This window comes from Diabrotica undecimpunctata, chromosome 2 (assembly GCF_040954645.1).
Source record: "Diabrotica undecimpunctata isolate CICGRU chromosome 2, icDiaUnde3, whole genome shotgun sequence".
NCBI classification, from domain to species: Eukaryota; Metazoa; Arthropoda; class Insecta; order Coleoptera; family Chrysomelidae; genus Diabrotica; species Diabrotica undecimpunctata.
In genome coordinates, this window is record NC_092804.1 from 109444955 (window position 1) to 109471611 (window position 26657).

The following is a 26657-nucleotide window of genomic DNA, read 5'->3' on the forward strand; positions in this document are numbered from 1 at the left end:
CTATATAGTATTTGTGGGGGAAATCAGTTTAAGTTACCAGTAAGAACGTACCACATTGATTCGTATTACATTACTCTTACGCTTAAGTTTTCCACAAAACTATTCTGTTTAACAAATTATTTAATAATCTATAGCAGATTTTAAGTTTTAAGTGGGTTGTGTCCATATGTACATGTGGATGTCTTTATATTGAAACCATCCATGTAAATTTTTAGCGTCTGTTGTTCACATAGTTCGATGATTCTTTTCTTATTAGTATTTAGAATTTCTTTTTTGTAAGTAAGTTACCATCAAATTTTTAGAAGGAACTCCAAATGTTTAATTGCTCTCTTCTTCATAATGGTACCAAGAAGAGATCAATTGGACTTTTGGAGATGTCGAAATGCGTCTTAAGTTAAAATAAAGATTATTTTTACAACATGTGGTTTCACTTAGAATTAGTAATTGTATTACGATATTAGATATTATTTTTATACATTTTTTTGTCTTTTTGATAAGGGCATTACTATAGATATTAGCAAGTCGTGTTTATTGTCTTATTAAAATCTATATTAAAAGTGAATATTAAAAAGGTAGATTAATTTTTGATAGCATCTTCACTTTGGTGTTTTGTGTTCCGTTCATGTTCTTCGCTGACCTCCTTCGAGTAACATAGTACTCTCTGCTCATTTAATAGTTTTGCATAACTTTTTCCACTAGTAATGTTAGGTAACTTATCTTATTTTATTTGTGAATAGTTTTGTCTTATTTGGTCAACAAGTAGATCTTGTAAATATTGTTCCCATATGTGGTTTAATTTTCCAAGGTATAAATATATTTCATATTAGTACAATATTTTTTTTGTAAATATTTAGTTATATTTTAGTTTTTTTTATTTTAAATATTTTTTTGTTATAGGAATCATTTACAGATTTGGAAGTATGTTTAAACAAAGAAAGATTTTACATCTCTTCAAAAGAAGATTTTCTTAGAAATGTTAAGGAATGCAGTGTTGAACCAATTAAATTAGTAAAATCGTGTTTAACAAAGGAACAAAGATATTTTCCCGATTTCCTATACAATATGGCCAAAGCCGAAATTGACTTAATATACAATAATCGTGATGTTATATCTAGTAAGAATCGTCATGTTAATATCATTAACACCATTACTTTCAGTACTAATAACTTCTAATATTTTAAAATACCTTCTTATAATACTATAAATATCAATTTATGTTTATACGGGATAGTACATGTCTCTCAAAAACAACGTTTTTTTATAATATACACTTGTGAGCAAAATATCAATGAATTGTAGTTTATGCTCAGTAATTTTATACTGTGTTACCTTGAATTAAAACAACTAATACAAGTGTAGAGCTTTCAAAAAATAATTGGTTTATGCAAATTGGCAATGTGTTAATAAATTTGCCTACTTTTGTATGCCACAGGAAATACAACAAACGTTGCAACGTGCATGTTCTGCGCAATGTAAACCTATATGAATTTGCCGGTGCTTGTCTCAACGCTTTTTAAACGTTAAAGTGTGTGCACACTTTGAAGTGTAGTAAGTGAATATTTTAAAAAAAGATACTTTACCAGCGAAGGCGACCCATGTAATTGCATTATTATAAGGGGGCTACAGTCAGAGAACGCGTCGCCTAATTATGACGCAGTCTGCAGTCTCAAAGGCTTACCGTTGATCGTTGATATCAGGAGATTGGTAGCTAGAGTCGATGACCTGATTCGGATCGGCTACGTGTATCGACAGACAAGGACGGTCAATTCACTGTCCCGAGTGCCTTGCGAAATCGGCTGCGACAACAGTTGTGCTTTAAAACTCCTTTAGAAATATACGAGATAGCACCGTCACTCAGTGAATAGTTAAGAGAAGACTTAAGGCTGCCACTTTTACTGCCAGAAGAGCTAACACAAATCCCAAATTGAACGCACTTCAGAAACAAGCTCAACTTCAGTTTGCTCGAGAACACGTCAATTGGGACTTTGGCCTAGGGAACAAAGTTTTATTCTCTGGTGAGAGTATAATGTGCTTGTTTAGTAATGGCAGAAGACAAAACGTCTATTGGAAGCAAAAAAAAAACGATTTACCAAGTGCTACAGTGTCGAAATAATGATCAATGAATGTGGTTTGTCTATGTTTTGGGGTGGTTTACCTTTAAAAGAAAAAACAAGGCTTCTGTTCCAGCCTGATGGTGGTCGCAGAGGGGTTTGACAGCGGATCGTTACATTCTGGATATTCTTCAAGATCCTGTTGTTTCTTACGTCGACTACATAGGCGACGGCTTCGTGCTAATGCATGATAAATCTCGTTATCACATACTGCGGATTACGAAAGATTATCTGGCCGACAACAATGGACTGGACTCCATTTTCCAGTCATATCAGTCCCATATGAATCCCATCGAGCACCTATGGATCCATATAAGCTCAAACGCAGAGTTTGGATCCATAATATAACACCAGCGACAATGGCGGAGCTAAAACCGGAATTGGATAAAGAGTGAGAAGCGATTCCTCAGGAATTAGTCAGGAACTTCATAGAGTCCTTAAGAGATTACATGAAAAGTATAATATCACGCAGTGAAAAAAATACTTAGTAATATTTCTAATTTTTTATACTGATTTCCTTTTATATTCATTACATAATGACTTTTATTCATAATATGTTTTCTCACATACAATATTACAGAGATAACAAGTTATCTCTGTTATGAGCTTTAGTTGCTAATTTTATAAATATTGTTGGCAACAAAAATTACTTGTTTTTACTATATTTTACTTCTAACGTTACATATATCTGGTTAGATATTTGCCAAACAGGCATTTATTTTACTTTTGAGTCGATATTTTTGCTCGCAAGTGTAGTATATTATACACCATCATATTGTAATCATGTGCTACTTTACTTGCTTATCATTTTAGATAATAGTATAGTGTGTGTTTTAATATTCTTTACCGTAGTCTTTTTTTGATTTATTGTAACCGTTTATTGTAACCGACGCCGACGTACCAATCTAATTAAAGCGAGTTTTCTTATTGTATATCTTCTATTCCGTCATGATACCCACCACAGAGTTCTGAAACCCTGCACCAGCTTATTCACCTATAGCTTATGGGTATCAAATATTTTTGATATTTTTCTTGCCATTCCTCACTAGCTGTTTCAGCTCCCTTGGTGGTGGTTGTTCGTGATTATATGGGAGGTATTTTGATCGAAAGATAATCAAGATTTACTAACAGTAGTGTTTTAATCCTGTGGTTTTTATGCTCCTGGACAACCTAATGATCGAGGACAAAGATTGTATGGATTTTGTAAAAATAACGGCATGGTCATTGCAAACACCTAGTATAAACTACCCAGGACTATCTACTTGGAAAGCTTTATTTGATGAAGGCAGCACCCTGGATATTTAGGAAACCAAACAGGTTATAATACTTTCGTAAGTGAGCGCTTTCGAAATTCCGTCAAAAAATTCACTACATTTTCAGGAGTAGATATTGAGACTCGGATCTCTAACTAAGGTCTCTAACTAAGGTCTCTAACTAACGAAACCAACGACAAAAAACACTAACCAATATAATTAATTTTGACAATATAAGCATAACAGATAACATTAAAAAATTATTAATAGATTAAAGTACATCGGAGAAAAAATAGAAGATTCAGAAAAACTATGGAATGAATTGCGAAGAAATTGAGGATATGATAACTAGGCATGACTTTTTTAATGTGCACAGAAAAGTAAAAGGAATAAGCAGCATAATAAAAACGAGTCCCCTCTGTGCTAGTTGACATAAACAACAAAATTATTGTATTAATGGACCAACTCGACATCGAGTTTTTTAAATGAAATTTTTATTTTGCGAGAAAAATTAAGAGATCAATACAAACAATATAAGCAAGAATATACATAACATTCATCAATAATAATGCAAGTAAAAAGTGTATTAAATATCACGAAATATTTCGTCGAAAACAATGTTTTTTGTTACAATGTTATCATTTAGCAGTTAATTTTGCATGCTGATCACGAATCCGGTGTCAGATTTGCTCTATCTTGACGTTTTATGCGCATTTCGGGTCACTTCCGGTGTCGGATCGCAACCGGAAGTACATATTTAGATTCGTCTCGACGAGACCTTTCGATCCATATATACATTGTGGGGTCTAAAACTTAAAGTAAATTTTAACTTTCGGTCATCTCAAAACCAGAAGTGAATTTTTGTACCAAAAGTATATCTTGACAATCTCATACGTAATACTAATAATATTCCGAAAAAATATTTTAATTATCTAATATGGTTTTTGAGTAAAGTGGTGGACAAGAAAAGGGCTTAGCGTTTTATTGCTATGATATTGTTAGGATGTATTGTTTGTGAATGATGAGCAATGAGTGTTTTTTTAATAATATATGTAATATATAGGGTTTTTATCGCGGTTCTCAAGGAATTAGTTTGCAAGTACTTTTTTAAATTCTTTATCTTTATTATATCTATTATGAAACACACATATATATCTAACCTAGCCAATGTAAATTTAAAATAAACTATCTTTAAATTGAAATTCTTATGAAACTAATTAAATTCTATAGACAATGTAAAATTTAAACAAACTATCTTCAAAATTGAAATTGTTATGACACTAACTAAATTATATTAACAAATTTTTGTACCTTTCTGTCACTGAATGCCTAAATGAACTGTTTTCCACTGTATAAATTATAATCACCACTCAATGTCTTCTTCGCAGCTTCGGTTATCCTTGTTTTTGTGAAATTAGTTTTTACAATTATCAGCTTCCACCAATTTTAGATATTTTTCTTCACCAGCATTTATACACCACCAAGCAAACCAGCAAACAGCATTTATATTTATTCTTTTTTTCTATATACCAATATCCAATCACCAAAAATATTATTTAATTTTAATATTCAATTAATATCTTCTTCCATCATAATTTTTAATCTTCAATAATATTTTCTTTATACTGTTTCTTAATCTTGATTTAACTCACTATATTGAACAATTATAACTGATTGACTGACTCTAACTAACTTTCATACTAAAAAACTGGCCATCATAGTAACTGTAACTCATAACTGATTGACTAACTGAATGGACTGGACATCTTGAATCCAAATCACGGGTATTTATATCTTTTTACATGTTCCAGAACCATCTGGTAAGAAATCATGTTCGATTTGTTCCATTAAAAACATGTCTGTTCTTTAATTTTCTATTAATAATTTTGTTGACATTTAGGCTTTTCAGATCAGAATAAACACTTAAATCAGTAACTATATATAAATTAAACATTTTAAACTAACATTATTATTATAACCCCACTTTATATTCGTAATAATTCTTAATTTCTATCTGTCACTTTAAAGAGTATTTTTGGTTGCCTAGTCACATGGCTCACTTAAATTATATCTACAATATTATAATTATTAAAATACAACTTTTTACAATTATTATATGTTATATATATATATATATATATATATATATATATATATATATATATATATATATATATATATATATATATATATATATATATGTATATATATATACGTGTATATAACAATTTTTTTCTTTTAGTTTATGTTCCAGTCTGCCGAAAAATGTTTGAAAAACCGGAAATCAAACAAAATTATTTAAACTGTTTAACAGGATCTAAAAAGCTAAACAGTTCCACAGAAATTCCTACATCTGTTGAAATTTTTTGCGAGTAAGTATGTTCCGCTATACGTTTGTTAAAAGTTTTACCAGTTTGTCCGGTGTAAGTTTTTGGACAGTCACCGTATTTAACGTTTAGATACATTACTGTGTTTGCCCAAGTTGTTAGGGTGGTAATAAATTAGTACAAATTTAGCACAACTCTGTGATATTTTGTATTTCCGAAATTTTTTTTTGTATTAGATAGAGTTAATGTGTATCTGGTGGAATGTCTCCCATTAAGTGTGGCTTAGCAGTGACAATTTTGAGGTACGTTACATTTAGTAACAACTTACCAGAGCCATTTCGTATTTTATTTATAAATAGAGTACAATGAAATTAAAAAAAAAGTATTTTTTTACCTTAAATTTTAACCTAGCAGAAATATTAACTTCCACAAGGGGTAGATGGGCAGTGAGAAATTACTATTGTGGTAATATATTCGTAAAAACATAGCACAACACTATGTTATTTAAAAAATATATTTTTTAATACGCTGGCTCGAATATTAAGCTAGCGGGAACGTTTCTAAATAACATTGGTTTCGGGGTGAAAAATTATTAGGGTGGTCACAGTTTAGTAAAACCTTACCAGAACACTTTTTTATTTCAGTTATGAGTAGAGTACAGTAAAATTGTAAAAAAAAAATTGTTCATCTTAAATTTTAACTTAACAAAATTATTGACTTCCCAAAAGGGGTAGTTTAGGGGTGAAAAATTACTACGGTGCTAGTAAATGTGTAAAACCAGAACACTACAGTATATTATAATTTTTTTTTGAATTCCGGTAGCTTAAATATTAAACATCAGGAATCTCTACCATAACGGGTATGTTTGAGGGTAAAAAGAATATTGGGTTGGTAATAAATTAGTGAAAAATGGGTGAAAAAATATGGCATATGCCGAAAGGTTTTTTTTTTAATTCCGTTAACTCGAACATTCAATTAAACAAGTCCGCAGAATCGCCCCGTGTGGTTTAGGGGTGAAAACTTATAAGGTTCTAATACGTTGAAATTGGTGAAAAAATACAAAATACAAAACAGCGTAATTTAACAATATTCTTTTATTGTTTTGTGTCCTTAAATAGTATACAGCAGTTGTTGGTTTATTGATTAACCCAATGAATAAAAAATGTAAAGCAAAATTTACTTTTCCATTGCCTAAATTTGCTATAGATAAAAATATAAAACTCATTCTTCTTATATAATTTAAAAACAATATGAAAATTTTTCTATTTTTATATTTCTTATTTTTATGTTTAGATATTAATACACATTTTAATATTCACTTAAATAAACCAACTAGATAGAAATAAAGAAGAAAATAATTAGAGAATGTTAGGATTTCTTAAAAATCGTCATAATGTAGAAACAATGTAGTTTTTACTGATAAGCCTAGGACATTCGCTTTTTCAAATTTGGCTAAACAAGAATAATTTATATTTTTGTCCTTTCCCTAGACCTTTTGATATACAAAATCTCATCTCTGGGTTTGTTTCAGGATCTTTGTTTTTTTTTTTTGTTTAAAATAAGTTACCTATTGCACGTATTTTTTCAGCAACCTAATACTTAACTAAAATGAATACCAATATAAATTTAACTTTAACACCTTTTTTTGGACAGACGTAATTTCGCTGAGATAATCCAGTTCATTCACTTATCCACACATATCTGATGTTTGTTAGTTTTCATCGTATTCACGATATGGTTATTTTCATTTTATACACATTTACACCCATACTAACGCTGAAGTATTTATTACAATAATAGTTATTATTTTATATTGGCATTAGTTACTAGGGCGATCCGATAAGTACTTGGCCTACAAAAATTAAACCAAAATTTTGGAATAGTGGTGATTTATTTCTCAACATAGTCTTCTTCTAGTACAATACACTTGACACAGCGATGCTCCAACTTATTTAATCCGTCTGAAAAATACGTTTTCTCGAGGTCTGCAAAGTAGGCTTCCGTGGCGGCGACGACCTCCTTATTGGACTTAAATTTTTCCCGGTGAGTGAAGTTTGGAAACAAAAGCAAGTCGTGAGGGGCTTACGATTTACAACACCTCCATGTTCCCTTATCTTCCGACAACAGAAAGTTGACAAAAAATACCCATCAAGCTTTCATGTTGTTAATTTGTTTTCTCTGACCAGTGTTCAGAGAAACATAATAGATTGTATCTTTTATTTCTCAATAAAATATTAAGCTGATCTATTCTGTTTAAACTTTGTGTGTTTACATGGAAAATATTAATTAGACCAATCTGGTCAGAGTTTGCTACAGATTTTTGTTTAATATAAAATGGTACAGAGTTGATCAAAATAAAACTTTCACTTCGGTTAATGTATCTGGGTTGCCCAGAAGATTTATCGACAGAATATTTTTTGCGAAAAAAATATTCACTTACCTCTATGCCCTTCGGCCGCGTCTGTGTTTGAAAAAGAATATCCTTTAATTCTGCATCTGCCGTGATTATAAAGGAATTTGATCCATTTATCTTATTCTCGTACAAAGTGCACGAGAATTCATGTCCGGGAAACTTTGTTTGTAGATATGTTTTCAATTTTTCTGTACTCTAAGATTGTTTATACTTTGCGTCAGTTACTAAATTTTCAGGTATTTCAGAAGTTGCGCCAAGGAACTTGGTACTTTCATCATTTTCCACATACTTTACCACTTTATTACTTGATTTTATGTCCAAAAACAATTTCTTTCTAATTATTATCCTAATTAAATCACTTTTGTTTAATTTATTCAATTCTTTCTTGACCTCTTGAAATGCTACCATGTTGCCGTTACTTAAAAGATGATTTGAATCAATTAGCTGTTTTAATTTACAATTATATGATTCTTTTTATAGGGGTAGTTTTTACCCCTAAAAATAAATAGCGACCAAAAACACAAGATTAAAAGTTAAGTGAAGGATAAGTAAATCTAAATCTAAATATTCATGCAATTTGGTGGTGACACCGAAAATTACAGGTTATCGCCGTTTTTCACGTTCATTTACTGACTTACTGGACCATATAATTATTGTGTGTAAAAGGAAAAAGACAAGTAATGGAACTGATGTTGTTCTGTCGAATAATATAAATTTAACTTTACTTTTACGTTTGCTCTACTCTGTAAATATCTTAAACTTCAGAACATGTCTATGCCTCTAAAAATGTTAATGTCAAATGCAATTTATCATGTGAAATACTTAACAAAGTTACTGTAAAAAACAGTTATATAACAAAATACAAAAAAACACGAGAAGAAGCGCCAAAGTTGGATAACTGCAGGACTGGTTAAATGCATAAACACAAAAAATCTCTTATATTGTAAACATGTCAAAGATCCTGATAATGTTAATAAAAATGACTAATATTTCAATTATAGAAAATACCTGAATATATTAATAAAAAATGCTAAGAAAGATTACTTTAGGAATAAACTTGAGGAAAACAGGAATGTTTCCAAAAACCTGTGGAATATTTTTAAAAATTTGTCAGGTAAAGAAACCGAAGGGAGAATTATAAAAATAGTTACAGAAGAAAGAACTACTGTAACAGATGGTGAAACTATCTATAATTCGAAACACCACCGACATCGTATTCCCCACAATACAACAGCGTCATGCATTCTATGTATTTAAGACCGGTCTCTTAAAGTGAAATTGGGGAGACTATTAAAACACTTAAGAAGAAAAAACCACCCGGTATTGACAACATCAAAGCAGAAACAATAAAAATTTAAGATAAACAAGCCATTAAACCGTTGGTGGAACTAATAAATTTATTATTTAAAACTGGTCAATGTCCCGACAAATTTAAGGAAACAGTTGTACTTCCTATTATAGAAGAAATAAGATAAACTAAGTTTATCAAAGTACAGAGCAATCTCACTAGTTACAACTTTAACAAAAATCTTTGAAAAATGTCCTTAAATCAGACTGACATATTTCTTTGATAAACGCAACATATTATTGTCTTCGCAGTTTGGATTCCGTGAAGGTTTATCGACAAATGACGCAATCATGGAACTCGCCAATGAAATATACAATCGAATTGACAATAGTCAACCTTCTACTTGTGTGTTTCTATACCTGACAAAAGCATTCGATACTGTAAGCCATCCCAAACTACTAGAAACACTAGAAATTAGTGGAATTCGCGGCACTGTTCATAATTTACTGTAGTCTTACTTGGACAACAGACAACAAATTGTTGGAATAAATAATATTAACAACAATAAATTTCATTGAAGATGCGGCGTTGCTCAAGGTACAGTATTAGGACCACCACTATTTAATATCCATGTCAACGATATATATAATTTCAATACTGAGGGGAAGATAGTAAGTTTTGCCGATGACACTGCAATTATATAAAGCGCAGACAATTGGGAACATTTAAAGACTAAAATTAAACTACATATGGTCAAACTAAAAGAATGGTTTAATATTGTTCTGAAGCTATTTTCTTGTGGCATTTTAAATTAATTTATATTTAAATGGGAATAAGCCACAATTAAAGGTTAAAATACGTTAATTGACGTTTCAATTTCCACTTCGGAAATCGTTCTCAAAATACAAACATTAGTAAATTAAACAAATTTTGTTTAATTTTTGTTTTTGACAAAATTCTTCTAATTAATCTTCTAATTAAAAATAATATAATAATAACATAATTCTTCTAATTAAAAAAAGAAGAATATTAATAGAGTGGTTTGTTATATTCGTTCATATAAATGTAAAAAAATTAAATACATGTAATATACTGTACTGTTTTTAATAATATCTAATTTATTGTCTTTATTTATTATTAAAGGTTCTATTAATAACACTTACAAATTTATTAAAGTTTTTATTTGTACAATATAACTAATTTATTTCACACCAATAATTATATAATTTATCTACATTTATTATAATGCGTGCGTTACATTTTAAAACTCGACGCGATGTTCAAAAACGAACTAACTGTTTACAACAAAATTCCTCTTTAAATATAAAATGCCCTTATTCGAGAATCGCGGCGATCCCCCATGGAAGAGCCGAGAAAGTCACCCATGCTGGTTTTATTCGGCCTGCCTCTGAAAATTTCGAATCGTGGGTGACTCATCAGAATTCAGGTAAACAGGTCTTTCAACTGAGCGCCGAAATTACTAGAAATAGAAAAGAATTAGTGATAAAATATTTACAGTTTTATACGCCATAATATTTATCGTAACAATACATATTATAAAACGTTTGTAGATTAATACACACCTACATAAAATATAATTAATTGTCGTCACACACTATTCCCGTGTTCGACCAATAGGTTTTAACGGGTAATGAGTAAATGTTTTTTGATTCTTGAGTGACAAATGTAAAATTAACAAGTATGTAAAAAAACTACTAATTAGCTATAATTCTTTTTTGTACATTGATTATTATCATCTATTGTAAATACACCTAGTATTTAATGGACGTTCAACAGCTATAATTTGTTTATTTCTAAAATTTACAATTTAAACTAAGTAAAAACTAAAATTTAAATAAACAAAAATAGATAAAGGGTAAATTTTACTTTTTATCTATCAATACATGGTATCACTGAGCAAGTAAGCATTTTGTTTTTGCTTATTTACTTTTCTTAGATAAGTTTATATACGTAATAATTATTTTAAGATTTAACATTTTAAATACCTTTATTAAAGAAATTTTAATTAATTATTTATTTACCAAATAATTTTTATTCGTTTTTAGGAGGTATTTGTCGAGAACTCATTGCCTGACAGACATTTACTATAATGAGTGTTCACACATTCCAAAAGTTAAGCAGTATGCAGACGAAATAGCAAAAGCTGTAAAATCTCCTTGCAGTCAAACATACGAATAGTTTTAAAACTTTTTTTAACACTGCTGTTTTCTTTATAATCTTTATATATATATATATATATATATATATATATATATATATATATATATATAATATATATATATATATATATATATATATATATATATATATATATATATATATATATATATATATTATAATACTCTTTATATATATATATATATATATAATAAATATTGTAATTATAAATACTTATGGTAATTAAAATTTTTGTATACCTATTGATGAGGCAGTAATAATAACCTGATAACAAAAATAAAAAGTAGTTTTATTAATTGTTCATTTGCATTTTATATAAAATTATAATAAGGAAATGCCACGAAGCAACAACACCAGGTATCAAATATGCTATTCTGGCGTTTCTTCTTCTTCGTACCCTAGACAAGACACTATTTGCTCCGGCACTTAGTCATAAGATTTTTGCACCAAAACTTGTTCTTTTATTACACTTCACCAAAAAAGTGGCTTTTGGATTAAAGCCAGTAACCTTGTTATGATAAGTTTAAGTATTTCTCTGGGCTGTACATTGCTTTTTTTTCTTCTTTAAGTTCCATCTTCTATCGAATTTTGGAAATCATAATGTCTATGCGGACCCTGTTGACTGCTGCTCTAAATAGTTCTACACTAATTAGGCCAGGGAAATAAGCAAAAAAAGTACCCTGTTTTTGACACTCGTCCGGTCAGGCAAACGACAGTTGTTATAAGTAGTATGGACCTCTGTAACAAAAACCTATATGTTTCCTGCAGTCGATTCTTTGGACTTTATTAGTTATTAACAAATTAAGGTCAAAAAACGGAAAAATTTTGCTTTTTTCGTCTATCGGCAAAAAGTGAAGCATTTTAAACAAATTTTACAGGAAAAGAAACTTTTAAGTCATATAAAAACCTTCAAAATGGCGTTTACTAAATGTTTCTATTTTTATTTGTTGCGTAGGAAATTGCAAAATAGGTCAAAAATTTCGGTTTTTTATAAATTTTAATAACTTTTTTGAAAATAAACTTATAACATTTATATTTCATAGAATGCTGTGTCTATAAGTGCTTAAAATATTGTTAAAATTTCAAAGTGATCGGTCAAATAGTTTAAGAGTTATTTTATTTGTTTATCCCAAATTTATTTTTTTTGCAACAATATAAGTCAGAAAATTATATAGTTTTAGTAATTGTAATGATAGTTTCTTGAAGAAGAAGACTTGTTCTATTATCACCATTAAAAAAAAAATTAAGAAAATTAATTTTAAATATTGCAAAATAATTTTGCAAAAACATGTCGATTTTTTGCTTATAAACAATTAGAATAACTTTTTAGCCATTGCCTGTAAGAACAATATTTTTTATATTTAAAAATTTTAAATTTTTTTACAAATTTAAAAGAAAAAAAATTGTCCTAAAATAATTTGGGACAAAGTTAGCCTCTTTTTTTATTTAATTCATAGCAGCTTTGTTTATACCAATTAAGAAATCTCAGTAGATCTTTTATAGTAAGAATTACAAAAAAAAGTTTTTAAGAAAAATTGTAGGCAGCTTTAAGCTCCACATTTTAAAATTAGTTACAATCTTACAGGGTGTTCCATAAGATGATGGCAGACAGAAGTTATGTTTTTTTAAATAGAACACCCTGTATTTTATTTTAAATTTGAAATCTGCTTTACCTCCACATCACAACAGTGTAAAGTTTTATTATGTTATACCAGGTATTTAAAAAGTTATAACCAATATTATCTGAAAATCGTATCAAGTTTAACTCCCTGTATAATTACAAAGAAGTATAGGAACATTGATCTATTGCAACCATAGTTTTTTAATAATTGTTAAGACTTATAAAACATATTCGTTTTTATAATATTCGTTAAATCAAATACAGGGTAAGTCAAAATGCAAGTACATTATTTTCTTGGTAATTTTAAATAGAACACCCTGTATTTTATATCACTATCAAAAAGTACTAATATCGTACTTCAAATTTTATAAAGTACTCCCTATACCTAAAGTTATCAGTTTTCTAGATATTTTTATTTTTCTATCAAAGTATTAATTTGGTAGATATCTTAACGTTTAGGTACCAATAATAATTATTAATTCAGTAACGAAATAGCGACACATAAAAGAAAATAATTTATTTGAAATAAAATTTATAAAAAATAATAGTAATTTTAACTTATCTTACTTAAGTAAGGTGTTCAAAATGACCTCCCAAAACATCTGTGCATACTTGAAAGCGGTCATTGAAAGAGTTGCTTACATTACCTACTAACCATTGGTAAAGAAATATTTTGAAATGCAATTCGGATTCTATTTTTCATAATCCCTTCTTGTTGGTGGTATTTTATATACTTCGTTCTTAACGTAACTCCCGAAAAATGAGTCCATTTTATTGAATTCCGGTGACCTTGGGACCACCTTACCAGTGCGGTTAAATCGATCTTTTAATTTTTCAAATGTATCTTGTCTAGGTTGCCGCCTATCTAAAAACCATTCTTAATAAGTTCTAGCTGATAGTAAAGAATTTTTATTGCATTACCCCAATATACAGATCATATCTACCATTTCATCAGTAGTAATTCATTATTGCTAATTTAAATTGAATTAATTACTAAATTACTAAATAATAATTGTTGCTAATTTACGGTGTATCCCAATACTGAATTAATAAACAATAATGTCAAACTGTCAGTTTCTGACAAATCAATCATGGCCGACTCAAAATAATTATTGGTAAACGTTAAAATATCTACCAAATTAATACTTTGATAGAAAAATAAAAATATCTAGAAAACTGATAACTTTAGGTATAGGGAGTACTTTATAAAATTTGAAGTACGATATTAGTACTTTTTGATAGTGATATAAAATACAGGGTGTTCTATTTAAAATTACCAAGAAAATAATGTACTTGCATTTTGACTTACCCTGTATTTGATTTAACGAATATTATAAAAACCAATATGTTTTATAATTTTTAACAATTATTAAAAAACTATGGTTGCAATATATGAGTGTTCCTATACTCCTTTTTAACCTTTGTGTCTATACCCAGGTACCTGGGTATCCTTGGTAATTGTTTTATCTGAATCATTGACGATAGTATAAATATTTTTATTCGAGCTTCTAGTTATTCCTAAAATTATTTAGAACGAAGAGATTTATAATAAAAACCAAAGAAAAAAATGCATATAATATATTAAAATTACCTGTCAAAGTTTTTACACCATTACGTCCACACCCGTGGCACCCGGGTAACACTAATGTTTAGTAAATTATGAAGCTCTGTCTAGTTTTTTTTTATAATAAAAGTGATATGGAAACGTAAATAAAAGTTACATTTTAAACACATTGTCCACACTTACTTATATTTACTGAGTGTTCGTTACATAGTGGACGATTACAAACATTGCATGATTTTCGTGATTTTCTTAGCCGCTTTTTCGCTAAAGACATACAAATGTAGCAGTTTACAACAATTTTGGGCAGCATTTCTTGTGGAATATATGGTTTGTTTCTTTTCAAAGTACCAACTAATGATAAATTCCAAGACAACAGGAGACAAGCTAGTGGAAGAGTCGTGAAAAAATTATCCATTGTTATGTTTCGTCCAGAATTTTTGTATCGGTAACACAAATCTTTTACTACGCGTTCACCTTGATTAGTTTTACGTCCAGTCGAATTTTTTCCAGTATAAATTTGTCCAGTAAGTGGATACGAATTATTGGCGTCACAAACCCACCAAACCTTGATGCCATACTTGGCAGGTTTTGCTGGCATATATTGCGTGAAACGTGTCCTACCTCTAAAAGGAAATAACTGTTCATCCACAGTAAGAGAATCCGACGGTACATAGTTACGACGTAAATTATCATTGAGAAGATGAAATATATCTGTAATAGCTGCAGCTTTATCATTTTGCAAACGTTCTGCACGTGTTTTGTCATTGTCAAACCGTAAAAATCTGCTGATGCTCCAAAAGCGATTTGTGCCCATACTTGCTCGGTACAAAGGATAAGAGTCTGTTTTCCATAAATCTTTCGAGTGCTCTGAGTTTGAATGCCGTACTCCTGCTGTAATAAGAATACCTAAGTATGCATCAAATTCTTCTGTTGTGAGTGACTTCCAAACATTTAGTTCCAAACATGTTTAGTTTTAGTAGAACGTACTGGTTCCGTTTTTTCACGCAAAAGGTTACGTTTCAGTGTTCGACTTGCAGTAAACGGTTTTCTTTGCCAAATCGTTTTATCTTTTGCAACCAGAACATCACTTTGCGAAGAAGTTTCTTGAAAATCATCAAAATCTTTATTACTACTATCGTCGCCGTCGGTATCGATTTCAATCTTATTATTGATATCAGTAAAAACGTCCTCTACGTCAGAAGCTTCATCTCCATCCGGTTTGCTTTGCGAAACATAGTCCTCATCTGATTCCTGGTTTTCGATATTTTTGTCTACTTCCTTATCTATATCGTCTATAAATTGTTGCAAGTACTTCTGTTGCTTTTCATACGTCATTCTAAAATTGAATGATCTATGTATAAAACATTGAAAAAATAAACAGTAATAACTTACCTTCTAAATTCGCTAGCACTCACTTCTCTTCTTGCCATTATTACAAGTAATTACAACATAAAACACGCATATAGTCACAAAAATATTAACAACTTGTAAGCACAGTTAAATAAACACTGATAGCAAACAAAGAAAAATCCCAATTGTCTGTTATTTTCGGAATGTACAAGGAAGTTTACCGAAACAATGCCGGGTACTTGGGTAGCACGGGTATAGACTCACGTATCAGGTACTTGGGTATTGACATAACGGTTAATTATACAGGGAGTTAAACTTGATACGATTTTCAGGTAATATTGGTTAGAACTTTTTAAATCCCCGGTATAATATAATACAACTTTACTTTGTTGTGATGGGGAAGTGAAGCAGAAAAAAACAAAAGTTTGGTCTGCCACCATCTTATGGAACAGCCTGTAAGATTGTAACTAATTTTAAAACTAATCCGTACACTAATCAATCACCCTGTATATATATATATATATATATATATATATATATATATATAAACATATTATATTTTAAAGTAGATGACTTTAAAATTATATTGCCAATATTACTGAGTTGCATTCTTGGGACGACTTTATTGTAGGATAATTCATTCGATAACATGAAATTAATTCTAACTTAAAAAGAATAATAATAAAATAATAAAGAATAGACATTAGAAAAATTATTTTAATTAATATTTCTAAAGCAACACTATTTTTAGAAACAATTGAATAGGACAATTTGTTGTTTTTATAAAATCTATAATAAATAAATTATTTACAATTTTATTAAAGAGGTATAAATTAATTATAAATATTTATGTTTTTAAATAAAAATTATCTCAAATATTATAATAAAAATTGAAGCAAATTAGATAGTTTATTTAACAATTTATTGAAATAATGCCTATTCGTAATGTACGCAAACAGTACATACAAATTAAAAAAGGAACGTTAAAACCCATAAAAAAGAACCAGCGATACAGCTAACAGCTCCTTCCCCCTCCCTTCGGCTTCCGTGAGTTTCGAAGCCAGCCGATTTTAAGGACCACATTTTGAAGCATTGTGGACGATTTCGTTGAAGGGCAAACTTTTTAGAATTTGGTACGTTAAAACTATAAAGTATTTTCTTTTAAATAACGCTAATTAGATTTATTACTTATTATAAACAAAGCTGCTATGAATAAAATAAAAAAAAGAGGCTAACTTTGTCCCAAATTATGTTAGGACAAATTTTTTTTCTTTTTAATTTGTGAAAAAATTCAGGCTTCTTAAATATAAAAAAATAATATTCTTGCAGGCAATTGTTATGTTTTTGCAAAATTATTTTGCAATATTTAAAATTAATTTTCTTAATTTTTTTTTAATGTTAATAGTAGAACAAGTCTTCTTCTTCCAGAAACTACCCTTACAATTACTAAAACTATATAATTTTCTGACTTATATTGTTGCAAAAAAAAATTAATTTGGGATAAACAAATAAAATAACTTTAAACTATTTGACTGATCACTTTGAAATTTCAACCATATTTTAAGCACTACAAGGCACAGCATTCCATGAAATATAAATGTTATACGTTTATTTTCAAAAAAGTTATTAACATTTATAAAAAACCGAAATTTTTGACTTATTTTGCAACTTTCCAAGCAACAAATAAGCATAGAAACATTTAGAAAACGCAATTTTAAAGGTTTTTATATGACTTATAAGTTTCTTCTCTTCTAAAATTTGTCTAAAATGCTTCACTTTTTGCTGATGGACGAAAAAATCAAAAATTTTCCGTTTTTTGACTTTAATTTGTTAATAACTAATTAAGTCCAAAAAATCGACTGCAGGAAACATATAGGTTTTTGTTACAGAGGTCCATACTACTCAAAACAACTGTCGTTTGCCTGGCCGGAGGAGTGTCATGAAAAAATGCTTATTTCCCTGGGCTAAATGCACAATGCACAAGTCAGAATTATAAAGAAATAATTGTTAAAATTTTAGTATCTCGTAGGACCATAGCTTTATCAAGAGTAAAGCAAAAAAGTAAATAGCTTTATCTATTATAAGTCAGCACCATAAAGGACAACATTGACGATGTACAGCTTAGCAGAAGAATCATCCTAGGTAATATGGCACTTTGCTATAAAGAAAATATTTAAATTACGAGACGTACATCAAAGGACTAAACTTGAATCAAAACGACACGATCATAATCCGACCGTTAGTGAGCGATGATTTGAAACTAGGATTTTGACTTAAAACCTGTAAACCACATAGACATCTTTAAAAGAAAGTTACTGTGACGAATAATACTAGGCACTTAAAATGAAAACAACAGTTGGTCAATCAGCTGCGATTATGCAATATATAATATATCTAAAGAAACGTCTTCAATGGACAGGCCATGTATTTAGTGTGGAAGAAAACAGGCTTCTAAAAAAACTCACGAACGCAAGAATTTAGGGGAAGGGACCTATTGTGAGATTAAAAAAACAATTAGAGATCATGTAGATGAGGACTCAAGAAATATCCTTGGCAGTCGATCGTGGAGAAAAATGACTCTAAAAAATGAAGAAGTTTGATAAGGGAGGCCAGGGCTTGAATTGGCGTGTAGAGCCATAGGATAGAGGCTGGTGTGACCATATGTAGTTCATATCTCTTAAAATCTATTTCTATACCCTTTTGGGTGTGCATTTTATTGCCCTCTAACGTTTTTCCTCATGCAAATATTTCGCTTTGGTCATTTGGGAGAAATAATTAACTTAGGTGTGGAAGGTTAGTGTTTCTTTCAATTCAGTTCTAGCTTGGACTTCTTTTTTGATTAGGCTCTATAGGCAGGCTAATATTATTTTCATATTCTTACTTGTAGTCTCTAACAGGTACGTTAGCATTGAATTAGATTTAATGAGTTATTTTGCTTGCTTTAAAAATTTAAAGTACCTTGTAGTATTCAATTACTCTTCTTCGAAATAATTTAACCTAGATCATTCATCAAGAGTCGACTACCTTCATATTGAGAAGCATATTAAACCTAATGGATACTTTATTGGAGCTGCATTTAGGACCGTATTTCGTTATTTTTTAATCAGGGTAGTTTTTAAGGATCAATGGTGTTTTCACCTCATTAGAGCAATTTCATAACATCAACAATCTTCAATTGAAGCTCTAATTTTTTTTGTAATTTTGCCCTCGCAATTGTTTGTAGTAGAGGCAGTATATTTGCATTAGAGGCTTGCGTCGCATTACATCTTCTTCAAAAATTTGTTGGACATTTTCGTGGTATGCATTCTTTACTATTGCCAAACCCTTTTATATAAAATTTTGAAGCTTTATTCTTTTAGATTCTAATAAACAGAAATTAGGTATAATGGAATTTATGGTATGATTTGTAAAAGTATGTAAATTTTCTTTAATGTCGGTTAATGTCTTGATATCATGATTACTAATAATTTTTATTGGGCTGATGGAAATATCTTTAAAAATATGTTTTCTAACTTTTTGGGTTCTCCTTTTAAATCATTCGTTTTTTAAATTTTTATTGATTATATTCATTCTGGTCGCATAATTCTGGTAAAAATAATGGTTTGTGTATAAAGAGCTACTTGAAATTATAAATTCGAGATAAAAATATGAGGTTAATTAATACATAAAATTAGCTGCTGGTGTAAGGCCATTTAGCACCAGCTGCTGGGGTCTTACGTAATCTTCTAGACAAAATCAAAATAAGATATCGAGTAGCAAGTTTTATGCTTTCAAATCTTCTTCTTCTTTTTCTTCTAATGACGCTAAAACCACTTGTGAGTCTTGGCCTGCTTAACAACGTTCTTCCATTCTGCGCTATTAGCTAGTTTGCTTCGCCATGCCCTGATGTTTATGGTTTTAAGATATTTGATCATCGTCTATCCACATTTTACGAGGCATTTTCTATTGTTCATTTTCATAAGGTTTCTATCTTTGGATTTCCTTTTATAGCTTGATTATCTGGCATTATTTCTAAATGGTCAAGCCGTTGTAGTCTTTACCAATTTAAAAAATTAACGATATCTACGCTATGCCTTTATTAATCCAGCTTATAGTTTATTTTTATTCTCCAAAAATTATCAGTACAATGGGTTTGTTCAAACATCTTTCTTAATATTTTGCCCTCAAATATTTTTTATTGATTGTATGCATAAGAGCACCTATTACTGATAAGAATCCGTTTTTGTATTTTTTAACTTATTATTATTATTATATTATTGCTGTCATTTATTCTTAAGCCTAGGTAGGGAAAGGTTAAGGCATGTTCATAAGTATGGTTGTCTGCCTTCAGATTTTTATGTCGATTCGACTTTGTGCACTCCATATATTTTGTTTTTCTTTTATTTATATTTATACCAAACGCAGCGGATTTCCGATTAAAACAAATAGCTTTTTCGCTTAATACCGCGTAAAAACATCAGTGAGCAATTGAAGAAAAATGCACCGCCGGTGACGATATTTGAGGTGTATTTTTCTGGTTGGATCCAATTCAACCTTTTCACCCAATGGTTTTAACATCTCATAGACTGTTGTCGTCCTACAGAGAAGCAGCCAGCAATACTCATTTTGGATGGGCACTTTAGCTATACCTAGAACATTGACGTCATTAATCTAAGTGAAACAAACCATATTACCATAGTGTCACTGCCATCCCATTGTTTGGATAGACCTTTGCTAGCCGTTGATAAGTCCTTTGAAAACCTACTAGAGAAGAAGTCAGCTTGTGGATGAAGCAAAATCAACGTGCTCTTTGCGCTTACAATATAATGGACAATATGTCAAATACCAAACAGCTCAAATTGCTATCAATGAATTTAAGGTGACGCGGATATATCCTGCGTTATATATAACAAGCATTTCTTATCAACTCCTTTGTATTAAACTGGTGATAGACAACTGTGACATCTGGGGAGCCATCGACATATTCTGCACACAGGTAGGCGAATCGTCAACATCTTTAAAGTTGACTCCATCACCACATAGCACATCACCAGAAATTAGCTCCTCGAACTTAACAAGTCCATTCGACATATGTCCTGTCTTAAAAATAAAAAAGAGGACCTCAACTAGGTGGCGAAATGCTTATCAGTCTACAGTTATTACTGCTTCACCCTACAAGACACAACAAATTGAAACCCAAAAATGTAGAGAAGACAAAAAAGCTGGTAGTTGTCAAGATCAAAGAGGCAGACGTGGTCGCAGTTCTGCACCAGGCATGTCTTCGGGAAAAGGAAAGCAACTTGTAAAAAGAAAACTTGATTTCAAGAAAAAAGATGATCGTCTATCTAGCAGTCGTGAACAAGACGCGAGCATTTCCAGCGGAACGTCGGATGTGATGAAAGTAATTTTACTAATTTTACGAATTGTAGAACCGAATGATAATGACGCGGAATGCATCTTTTGTTCGGCAAATTTTCCCACAAGAGGAATTGTGGGTAATATGTGCATCATTTGCAGTTTGGGCCCACACAGACTGTACAGGGGCTAAAAAGGCAAAATATTATTAAAAATATGTAATTGATTAATTCATCACATTAGCTGCTGGGTACTACGGAATCCTTTGAATAAAATTAAAGCATGGTATCTGAAAACAGGTTCTATGTTTTTAAGTAAGAACATATATTACAGACTTTTAAACTCCGGAAAACTACCACCAAAAGAGAAAATGTAGCTAGCGAGAGATTCCGACATAAACAGAGAATAAATAAAACAGACAGAAAGCAAATAATAATCGGAAAATGCGCATCGTCTGAGCTGGGGCTGAACAGGCATCCATACAATTACTGATTGATTATTTTGGTATGGAATTATAATTTAAACATAATAAATATATAAAACAAACCAACGTTTGCAACAACACAACGAAAGGGGTAACTTGTATTACAGTGGCCACGAGTGACGTAGTTAGAACTGTTAAAGAAACGACATGTATCACATGTCAGCAAATTAACAGGTAATAAATCCGGCATCAAAACTTAATGTATACTCGTAAAGTAGACTGTTAAGCATATAAAATAGATATAGAAGATTTTTGTGTGCCGAAATATCTGAAGAGGCTGTGAGGTACGCTTTTTAAGATATTTTTCAGAAGATAGCGATGGAATACAATATAAAAGTGCATTGTTAAATTAAAATCTTTTTAAATTATACGAAAATTTAGTTTGAAAGTTCAGGTTATTACACGAAAGGAAAACAACTTAAAGTAATCCGCTATGTAGACGACGCAATACTACTCTCTTAGAGTAAAGATAATTTACAACGTATGCTGCACCAATTTAATATAACCGCCAGAAAATTTAATATGTTAATTTTATGTTGAGTAAAAGATCAAGTTAATAGAGCAAACAAAGCCGCTGGTTGCCTAAATGAAACAATATTTAGAAATAAAAATATCGGAAAAAAAATGGCAGAATTTACAAAACAATCATCAAATCAATAATCACATACAAATAATGAAGAGGACAAAAAGGATGTTAGAAACAGCATATATGAAAATACTTGAAAACATTGATAGTAAAACACTATGAGACAGAGCTAGAAGTACAGATATTCGACGTAGATGCAAGGTGGAGAACATTATGGACTGGGTAAGAAATAAAAGGTGGAATGAAATGATCATATAAGCCGAATGACATCAAATACAGTAGTAAGGATGGCAAGAGACGGTTCCCCAATAGGAAGACGACGATCAGCAGAAAGACCACGTAAACGATGGAACGACAACTTGCTGAAGGTACATTTAAAAACAGCTAGATCTGTCTAGGGAGCACGTTTCTGAGCCTGAAACAACACTGATACCACAAGACACATAACACTACCATGGACTGGAGACCATATCTTGGTCCTATACAACACTGGCGTATGAGAAATCAAATACTACTGGTGTGTGGTAAGAGAACCAAGAAATGGTTGACTATACGCACTAACGAAACAATGTGGAACTGTGTTTTTGAGAATACAAGGTAAATAAAGGAACTGGTAAGCTTGCCAGAAAAGAATTAGTGACAATATATTTTCGTCCAGAGCCGGCCGTAAAAGTGTACAAGAGCACCATTCTTACTGGGAAAGTAAACACAGTCAAAGTGTTGCTTAAAATAAGCACAAATCAACTTAAATTTATAACAGTCTTCTTTACTGGACATGTGTGCAGAGATACCTGAATACAACGGTACTGTTTCATGGAGATTTAAGCTGTATACTTTGTAGCAGAGAATCTGAAAAAGGTAGCCATATCTTGCACTACTGCAAGTTACAACATCGCAGAAGGGTTTCTTTACACTAGATCTGTTTAAGCTGGTGTAAGGTTTCATAATTCGGGGATAGTGTATCATAAATAAATGGAAAACTATAAGGCAACTAAGTTAATATGATTGATTTTAAAAGAGATAGATTCCGAAAAAATATGCTTTATTGTAAACGCCACAATATCATCCAAATATTACTGATTATGGACTTAGGGGACGAATATCTAGCCTGAAAGGTATAACCTAGTCAAATCGCGTAGCTTTCCAGGCCATTAACAATCAAAGTTTCCGAGCAGTAAAAAAAAGCAAATTTAATTAAAAAAAATAATAGTTTGAATGTAATAACATTGTATAAAGCTGTTAAAATCTATAGTACGTGCCAAAAATGCGAAAAATCTACTTTGACAGATTTTGGTCGCTGCGAACTTAATGGTTACTGGATATATTAATCGGACAACCCATATGGAGAATTTACAAATTAAGTAGGAATAATAAATATTACAACATAGGTACGTTAATCATATAACCTTTTTAACTATGTTAAATTAAACACGTATCTCCGTCGAATAAAAAAAAATATGCACAAATAGGCAAAAAATCAAATAAGGCAATTAAAGAGTTATATAAACAGCTTTATAATAAAATATGTTATTCCAAGTAAGGACCTTAACACCAAATTAAGATCACGAAAGACAATGTAAATCATAATTATTTATTAGGTAGCTCATAATACCAACATTAATGCATGAGTCGTTTAATAATAATACAAAAAACTTTCTAGCTTATACTATTTTAAAATTAAAATAAAATCTAAACTAAAATCTTAATATTATAAGTTAGCTTCTGGAGATTGACAAGAAGTAAAAGAACAGTTTGCGAGAAAGATTCATTCGTTGCTTCCGATGAGGAATAATATGTGCCACAGGTATCTGGTGGCGAATCTGATGATTCTGTTATTTAAATGAATCTTGTAGTGAACTAGATGAAGTAAGGTGCCTATGAAATCATCTTGGTATGGTAAAAATGTCACACAGTAGAGTGACATAATAACAACACAAAAGCACAAAGCAAGTCGAAACATTTTTCCCCAAAAATGTGGATTATCCTTTAATCGCTTGTAAACTCCCAAGAAATTTTTAAATCCATTATATTTCCAGAAAAGTTCTATAACCTAATTCTAAGGTTCACTTACCAAAAAAGGCAGCAAAGTTGTAGACGAATGTAACCGTAAGTTGGCAGAGAAACATGGAAATTCAAGCACATCATCTAAAAAATATTTATTTTGTTTACCGAACTAAAATTGGATACACTTTTGGGAACTCTTTTTGCTACTGGCTTAAATAAATTTAATTGTAATCTTTTATCTGAAATGTGAAAGATATATTCCCTATTTATATTTCGTACAATCCTGTCTCGAGATCGTTTTAAAGTATTTCTTAAATTCATTCGCTTTGCTAATGTGTGTGCCGAACGTGCAAAAGCAGATAAAGTTGCTCCAATTCGAGGCATACATATCATGCTCAATTTAAATGTGACTATAAGCCACTAGATTGTATAAAAATGAATGCAACAGAACGTTGAGTTCCAATAGTATAACAATTAAACTGAATGAATACACAGTTAACTTTAAGTAACATAAAGGTTAAAATAAATTCATAATCCCTTATTAAAACATAATTATTAGATATAATAATATAAAACCCAAGCCCAGTGCAGATATACATGTTTGTAATAAAATGAAAAAGACAGTAAAGATTTCATTTCACGTACAAATCGTCTATGTATCTGTTTAAACGTATTTCGCTTTGATAAAGCTCATCTGAACAGTTATTCATAGGCGTTCTCAACGTGAAAAATAGATCTTTTCTGTCTTTGGGAAGCAACGATAAAATGGCTTCGAAACGGACGCAATAGCGACATCTGATATTAAATCCGTAAAATAGTTTCGAAACACAATTCAGATTTCTGCTTTAATCTGAACCTTCTGTAAATGCAAGGTATAACAGACGTTGATAAAGATGTTAATAGAGACATGGGGAATCTAAAATTTGCATTCCACGACATGTCTCCTCAACTAAGCAGAAATCGTTAGCGAATTGGTTTCTTGTACTCATACAGAGTAAATCCGAATAAAATGAAAAAGACAGTAAAGATTCCATTTCACGTACAAATCGTCTATGTATCTGTTTATACGTATTTCGCTTTAATAAAGCTCATCAGAACAGTTATTCATAGGCGTTCTCAACGTGAAAAATAGATCTTTTCTGTCTTTGGGAAGCAACGATAAAATGGCTTCGAAACGGACGCAATAGCGACATCTGATATTAAATCCGTAAAATAGTTTCGAAACACAATTCAGATTTCTGCTTTAATCTGAACCTTCTATAAATGCAAGGTATAACAGACGTTGATAAAGATGTTAATAGAGACATGGGGAATCTAAAATTTGCATTCCACGACATGTCTCCTCAACTTCTTTATCAACGTCTGTTATACCTTGCATTTATAGAAGGTTCAGATTAAAGCAGAAATCTGAATTGTGTTTCGAAACTATTTTACGGATTTAATATTTGTAATAATTAAGTAACCCAATAGTAAGGTATATTATATAATAAGGTAATATAAGTAAGTTTTGTAAGATAAAACTTTACTTTGCTTGTAGTTAGGGTAAGGAAAGACCTCTACCTACTTACTCTCCTAATTATATATTTTTATATGCTTTGATGTAGCTACTTTGATTGTAGCGACCAAAATCTGTCCAATGCATTTTACTCATTCTTATAATGTGTATTCAGAGTCTTTGCATTTTTGGAACGCACTATGGATTTTAATTACAATCGACCTGAAAGCCGTCTGTTATAAACCGGTCGTACTGCAGCCCACAATTTTCTTATTGTATATTTTTTATTTACCCGTGATGCAACACACCTGAATTCTTAAACCCTTTACAAGCTGATACAGGCCTAGTGTATGAACACCAGATAATTTTGGAGTTACTTAGTTGTCTCCAAAAAGTGTGTACCGTCTGGCCTCTAATGACTCGCCATCATCCAAGATATGCAAAATATGGTTGACTATTTCGGGTCCATTGTACAAAGTCCTTACTCACCATGAAACAGTCCCATTGTATACAGGTGTTTCGGTATTGGCGTATATCCATTAAGGAAATCTGTTATGACTACGCAGTATTTTTGCCCTATTGATACATGTTTGTACAATTTTTGTTTATTTTTTACATTTTATTACTG

At 30.6% G+C, this 26657-nt stretch overlaps 1 protein-coding gene across 1 annotated transcript in view; it reads left to right on the forward strand.

The window, feature by feature from the left end:
• The window catches only part of LOC140433400 (uncharacterized), a 42364-nt gene extending 30715 nt beyond the window's left edge, over positions 1–11649 (forward strand). The window contains exons 4-6 of the mRNA XM_072521414.1: positions 898–1114; positions 5607–5736; positions 11459–11649. Coding sequence (XP_072377515.1) covers positions 898–1114; positions 5607–5736; positions 11459–11591 — 480 coding nt within the window. The 3' untranslated portion in view covers positions 11592–11649. The remainder of the gene's footprint in view (positions 1–897; positions 1115–5606; positions 5737–11458) is intronic.
• The last annotated feature ends 15008 nt before the right edge of the window (positions 11650–26657 follow it).